This window comes from Lactuca saligna, chromosome 9, assembly GCF_052625555.1.
Source record: "Lactuca saligna cultivar CGN05327 chromosome 9, ASM5262555v1, whole genome shotgun sequence".
Taxonomy (NCBI): Eukaryota; Viridiplantae; Streptophyta; class Magnoliopsida; order Asterales; family Asteraceae; genus Lactuca; species Lactuca saligna.
In genome coordinates, this window is record NC_136425.1 from 150,317,139 (window position 1) to 150,324,634 (window position 7,496).

The 7,496-nt window shown below is 34.4% G+C and overlaps 1 protein-coding gene across 1 annotated transcript; it reads left to right on the plus strand.

Annotated features, from left to right (window-relative positions):
* Positions 1-3,688: 3,688 nt before the first annotated feature.
* Positions 3,689-5,917, plus strand: LOC145016818 (uncharacterized). The gene has a single exon (XM_078975013.1). It carries the CDS (start codon positions 3,689-3,691, stop codon positions 5,915-5,917), a length of 2,229 nt encoding a protein of 742 aa, XP_078831139.1.
* Positions 5,918-7,496: the final 1,579 nt, after the last annotated feature.

A 7,496-nucleotide genomic window follows, 5' to 3' on the forward strand; every position in this document is an offset into this window, starting at 1 on the left:
AGAGAGAGAGAGAGAGAGAGAGAGAGAGAGAGAGAGAAAGAGAGAGAGATGAAGGAGGCAAACCGTCGCTGGTGAAGCTCCAAATGTCATCGGTGTTAACAACCAAATCGTCACCGAAATCCAATAGTAACCGATATTTGATGTGGCCGGCCAGTGGTTGAAGGCGAAGGAAGAAAGAAACGGGTGGTCATTTGTCGATCATCGATGTCGTTAACCTCAAGAAAAGGAAGCTTGGAAAAGGAGGAAACAACAGGAAATAAAATTATGATGGAAAAGGGTATAGATTCGTAGAACAATAGCGGCGACACACAACCAATACTGACGAAAATAACTAATAGCAGCGACAACTATGGATGGAACATATGTCGCCGGTATTGTGTTTGTGCGAAAAGGAGACTCCAACCGTTGGATTAGACACTGAAGCGAACGATTGGGGTTTACTAGAAAGGATTCAAATGGATTTGGTCCCCAAGAAATTACCGACGACCCTTTAGCGGTGATAAAGACTTTTAGCTGCTACTCAAGCTTGAGATGCCGCTAAAAGTCTTTGTTGCGGCTAAAGGTGTCGCCGGAAATTACGTAATTTCTTGTTGTGAAAACAAAAATATGGTGTAGTTTTTCATGATTTTTTTGTATTATGTAATTATTGTTATAAAATAAAATTAAGTATACTTAACATTTTATAAATTTAAAACAAAAGGAAAAACTTTTGATGGTTTTGTCAAATCATAAAGGATGAATATTATACGAAATACTAAAATATATGCATAATGTTAGACGCAACATTGACAATTCCCAAATTAAATCCCTAGCTATATATACCTATGATTTTTCGATCACTTACAAGAAATATATCCTTTAGCGGCGACACTTTTAGCGGCGATTATTGGCTTTACCGGCGATTATAGCTAGAGTCGCCGGTAAAGCCCATAGTCGCCGCTACAAGTGTCGCCGCTAAAGAGTTGTCACCCGAATCCGCACTTTCCCCCTACATTGCATCTCAACCGTTCGATGAGATATCCAATCCAACGGGTGGGGTGCCTTATCCGGTCTAACCTAATACCGGCGACACGCATGTCGCCGCTAAAACCCTAAAAAAGTCGCCGCTAATTGTATGCTAAAAATGACGCGGTACCCTTCCCTCCAGTTTGTCGCCGCTATTAACAATTGTCGCCGGTATTGACCTCGCGTCGCCGCTAAAGGTGTCGCCGCTATTGATGATCCCAGATAAAAAAAAAAACGCACGCAGATTACAGCCTTCTTCATTTCCCTTTCTCCCTTTCTGTTTGCTTTGAGTTCCTTCACCATTTTTCCGATTTCTTCTTCAATCTCCTTCTTTCTAGCAAATTTCTCCCCTCATTGTTCCAAGCAAGTGTCCCTAGGTGTGGTTAAAGGTTTGGGATCAATTTCTACCTCCATTTCTTGAAGAAATGTAAGTTTTATTTTGATGATTTCATTTTTGTGTTGTATGAATGATAATAAATTGCTCATGTTCTTTATTTTTGGTGGTGTTGTTTTGGATTAGAAGCATTGTTCCAAGCAAGTGGTTAAAGCTTTGTGATCAATTTGTAGGTGCCTCCATTTGTTGAAGAAAGGTAAATTTTTTTTTTTATGATTTCTTTTTTATTTTGTATGAATTTTGATTTGTAGCTTTATGTAGTGATTGAATGATAATAAATTGTTCATATTTTTGTTTTTGGTGGTATTGTTTTGGATTAGAAGCAAGTTATTCAATTTTTTGTTTGTGGTTATTTAATTGCAATTAGTTGTATAGCTTCAAGTTGTATTTATATGTGAAATTATGTGATAATTGTCATATGTGAAAATTGGATTGTATATTTTGTATTTGTTTGAATATATGTGAATTTGGTATATATATTCCAATGTATGTGTGTTTGATGTATATGTGGTATATTAGTAGAAGTTATATGTATTTGTTATAAGTAGAATGTTATTGTGTGTATGTGAATGTATGTATGTTTGTTGTAAATGTGATATATGATTGTGAAACTTTTGTATTTGGTATAAATAGGATGTTATTATGTATATATGTGAAATTATGTGTATTTGGTTTAAATAGGATGTTATTTTGTGTGTATTTGTATTTGATGTATATGTGGTATATGTATGTAAAAGTATGTGAATTTCACCTTCTTATGTATTATGTAAAACTATGTGGTTTTGGTATAAGTAGGATGCTATAATTGAAATAAAAAAAAATACATTATTTTTATAATTTGAAAAAAAAACACAAAAAAAAACTATAAAATTGTTTAAAAACTTATATACAAAAAACTAGAAAGCTTCTAGTTTTTACCCAAGCTAACTCCAAATTAATTAACCAATAAGTTATATAGTTAACTTATAATTGGAAAAAAAAACACAAAAAAAATTATAAAAATCTTTAAAAATTTATATACATTTTAATCTCGACGGTAAAAAATACAACACAACAACATAATACGTATGTAAAACTATGTGGTTTTGGTATAAGTAGGATGCTATAATTGAAATAAAAAAAAAATACATTATTTTTATAATTTGAAAAAAAAAACACAAAAAAAAACTATAAAATTGTTTAAAAACTTATATACAAAAAACTAGAAAGCTTCTAGTTTTTACCCAAGCTAACTCCAAATTAATTAACCAATAAGTTATATAGTTAACTTATAATTGGAAAAAAAAAAACACAAAAAAAATTATAAAAATCTTTAAAAACTTATATACATTTTAATCTCGACGGTAAAAAATACAACACAACAACATAATACGTATGTAAAAGTATGTGGTTTTCTTATAAGTAGGATGCTATAATTGAAAAAAAAATACATTATTTTTATAAATTGAAAAAAAAAACACAAAAAAAAACTATAAAATTGTTTAAAAACTTATATACAAAAACTAGAAAGCTTCTAGTTTTTACCCAAGCTAACTCCAAATTAATTAACCAATAAGTTATATAGTTAACTTATAATTGGAAAAAAAAACACAAAAAAAATTATAAAAATCTTTAAAAACTTATATACATTTTAATCTCGACGGTAAAAAATACAACACAACAACATAATACGTATGTAAAAGTATGTGGTTTTCTTATAAGTAGGATGCTATAATTGAAAAAAAAAATACATTATTTTTATAAATTGAAAAAAAAAACACAAAAAAAAACTATAAAATTGTTTAAAAACTTATATACAAAAACTAGAAAGCTTCTAGTTTTTACCCAAGCTAACTTACAAGTAATTTTAATTAAAATTAATTAAAAAAATGCATAAATAAAAATTTTTAATTTATTTTTTTCATTTCTTTATTACTTAATTTTTGTATTATTTTAGATGTAAAAAAATGTGGATTGAAAAAAAACAATGCTAATTCTGTATACTAAACTCTAAACCCAAAATTATGTTTCAGCAACATCATGTCTATTGATAAAAGCTGAACTACTAATCCATATCGAAACCATCCCGAGTTCCAAGCAGGACTCAAAGCTTTTATTGAGAAGTCGAAGTTGCACGTTGATAGTAATGGTAAAATCAGATGTGCGTGTGAAAAATGTGATAACCGTTACTTCAAGTACCCGACTGTAGTTGAACGCCATATATTTATAAATGGTTTCAGTAAGGCGTACAAAATTTGGATCTATCATGGTGAATCTTTTATTCCTCCCGTCGTTTTGCCAAGTAACGAAATGACCGATTTAATCGACGATGTGATGTGGGAGTCGAGAGAAAATGATACCAACCTCGATGAAGGAACCTCGAATACAAGGGGTAGCGGTGTGGATGATGATTTTGAACAGTTGTTGGAGGAAATGGAAACTCAATTGTATACTGGTTGCATCTTTTCTTCCCTTGAGTTTCTAGCAAAGTTAATGCATATCAAGGTGAACAACAAATGGACTGATAGTTCATTTGATCAACTCCTTGAGCTCTTGCAATTAGCATTTCCCAAAGGCAACAAGGTTCCCCTTTCACATTATCTAGCCAAGAAGAAACTAAAGTCTATTGGCCTGGGGTATGAGTCGATACATGTGTGTAAAAACGATTGTTGTCTCTTTTGGAAAGAACATGATTCATTGCAAGTTTGTCCCGTTTGTAAAGTGAGCCGATGGATCGATAAAAACACCAAGGGTAAGAAAGTACCTCATAAGGTGTTACGGTACTTTCCTGTGACCCCTAGACTACGACGTTTATATTGTTCGAGGCACACTGCCAAAAATATGATTTGGCATAGTACCAGACGTTCAGAAGATGGTGTGATGATTCATCCTGTTGATGGGGGACATTGGCAAGATTTTGATAAAAAATACCCCGACTTCTCGAGTGAACCCCGTAACGTACGCCTAGGTCTTTCAGCTGACGGTTTCAATCCATTTGGAAACATGTGTAATCCACATAGCACATGGCCGGTCATACTCACCACATACAATCTGCCACCCTGGCTTTGTATGAAAGAGTCATCATTCATGTTGACTTTGTTGATTCCAGGACCGAAAGCTCCAGGTAAGGATATGAATGTTTTCCTTAGACCGTTGGTGGAAGAGCTTAAACATTTGTGGAACTCAGGCGTACGTATTAAAGATGCGGCGACAAACACATTCTTCACGATGAGAGCTATGTTGTTGTGGACAATAAACGATTGGCCAGCTCGTAGTAGTTTATCGGGTTGGAGTGGGCAAGGGTATAGAGCATGTGCTACTTGCAATGAAGACACTCCTTCGTACCGTGCAACAAACAAAGTCGTATACATCGGTCATCGTCGTTTCCTAGATGCTAATGATCCGTTAAGAAAGAGGTTGGACTTTAATGGGATGGAAGAGACAAGACCCGCTCCGAGACACTTTAATAATGATGACATACAAGAGCAACTAGGTCGTCTACTAACTCGTAAACCGGGTAAACATCCTGAGCATGGAGGCGGGGAGCCAAAGCGGCAAGATTATGAGTTGAACTGGTCGAAGCGAAGCATTTTCTTTGAACTAGAGTATTGGTCTTCTCTACAGTTGAAACACAACATAGATGTCATGCATGTCCAAAAAAATGTGGATGAGAGTTTGTTAGGTACTCTCCTAATGAACGATAAAAACAAAGACACATCAAATGCACGAGAGGACTTGAGAATTCTAAACATTCGGAGAAATGAATGGTTGCAAAAAAATGGTGACAAGTTTCATAGACCCCAGGCAAGATACTCTTTCACGAAATCTAGTCAACAACTCTTTTGTCAATTTATAAAAGAGGTTAAGTTGCCGGATGGGTTTGGTTCTAACATTAGTAAGAAAGTGAACGATACCAATACTAACATTATTGGGTTGAAATCGCATGACCACCACATTCTTATTCAACGTTTGATACCGATTGGAGTAAGAGGGTTGTTAGACAAAGATACTTATACACCTATTGTAGACCTTTGTACGTTTTTCAAGCAACTTTGTTCCAGAACATTGAAGGTGGAGGATATGAGGAAAGCAAAAGTAGACATTATTCCAATCTTGTGCAAGTTAGAATTGATTTATCCTCCGGCGTTTTTTGACATTATGGTTCATTTACTTTTGCATTTACCTGATGAAGCAATTGCTGGAGGCCCGGTTTGTATGAGATGGATGTTTCCATTCGAGAGATATATGAAAAAACTAAAAAACTATGTCAGAAACAAGGCGAAGCCAGAAGGTTCTATAGCTGAGGGTTATGTTGCTGAAGAAGCTTTATCATTTTGTTCAATGTACCTTCGAGATGTAAAGAATCGTCCGGAAAGAAATGTAGATGTTGTCATTGAAAAAACAAAGTTTTGGATGTTTGAGTCTAAATGTCGACCGACCAGCACAACTCAAATCAAAACTCTTAATTTAACGGAAATGCATAACATGGAATGGTTTGTATTGAATAGCTGTGAAAAAGTCAGACAATATATCAAGTAATTAATCTTATCTCTAACTTTCATTCTTAATTTTATATTTTATCTTTTTAAAATCTATATCTTTTGGTCATCAACATAGGAAATTCAAATCTGAGCATCCCTAAAGTGATGAAAAGAGAGAATTTCGTAATTGGTTTCGTGAAAAGGTAATATAAATTAATAAACAAATTTTTTTCATTGATCTAACGAATACATAATACATATTAATTTATAATTGTTAGGTTCATCAAATGAAAATAGAAAAATCTCCAGAATTCCACGAAGAGTTGTCGGTTCTTGCAATGGGCCCGCAAATGAATGCCTATTCTTACACCGCATGCATAGTCAATGGTGTTAGGTTTATGGTACTTAGTCGTGACACACAACGTACAACACAAAACTCTGGGGTTTTAGCGGTGGGTGAGAAAGGCGAGAAGTATTATGGTCAGTTAGAAGAGATTATAGAGTTGAGGTATACACATGATTATTCAACTGTACTATTTCGTTGCAAGTGGTTTGATACTCAAATAGGAGTTATTTCTAGTGATAGTTTCACCAGTATCGACACACGACGCGAAGCATACAAAGATGATCAACTCATATATGCGTCACAAGCCAAACAAGTGTTCTACATCAGAGAGCCAAACAATAACCATCGGTGTGTTGTCGAGCATGTTAATCATCGAAGTATTTGGGATCTACCATCGAACGATGACCTTGTTCAAAATGTTGACAATGTCTCACACGAAAATGTAGACGATGTCGATGTACTTCAAAATATCTCTTCATCCGATGCTCCACTTTTTATCGATTTCAGCATGTACTTTCAAAACATTCCTAGAGTCATTGTTGATGTAGAAAGTGCATCTGAAGTTCCTCCGCCAACTGGTAGAGTCAATGATGTTTCTGATTGCGATACTGATTACGATGACACCGATTCTGACTATGATACCGAAGAAGACACTGAAGGATATGAGAAAGATTCTGATTAGAATAGTTCTTATGTAATATGTATTTGTAATATGTGTTTATAATATGAACTGTATTTGGATTTCTAGTTTAAATGGAAATGTTTATTCCTATCTAAATGTTTATTCCTATGTACTGTGTATCTATAATAAAAATTGTATTTGTATATCTTATAATTTTTCAGGAAATGATGAGAGTGTGGCTGTTGTTTATGTTTACCATGGCTGCTGTCATGGGTCGTGGACATGGGGGAGACGGAGCTGAGGACCCACCTTTCCCAGGTGGTAGAGGTCCTGGCCAGCACGAGCAGGACAGTAAGTCTTATAATGAATTTTTATTTACTATTTTTGTTCAATTATCATAAATTAAATGTCGTTTCTAATAATTTTTAATTACATTTGTAGTTGAGGGATGTGCCCGAAGGAAAGCTCGAGGAAAAGCAAAAAATATAAAGCTTGAAAAAGCAATCTTGCAGAACCAGGGGAAACCAATAGCCATGCAATTTGATAGAGATATCACATTTAATCCCGTAGGAGAGGCGGGAGACATGTTTTCCCGAGAAGTTGGGAAAACAATGTGGCAGATGGTCCCTTTCGACAAATGGAGTTGGAAAAGAGTTTCCCCTGAAATAA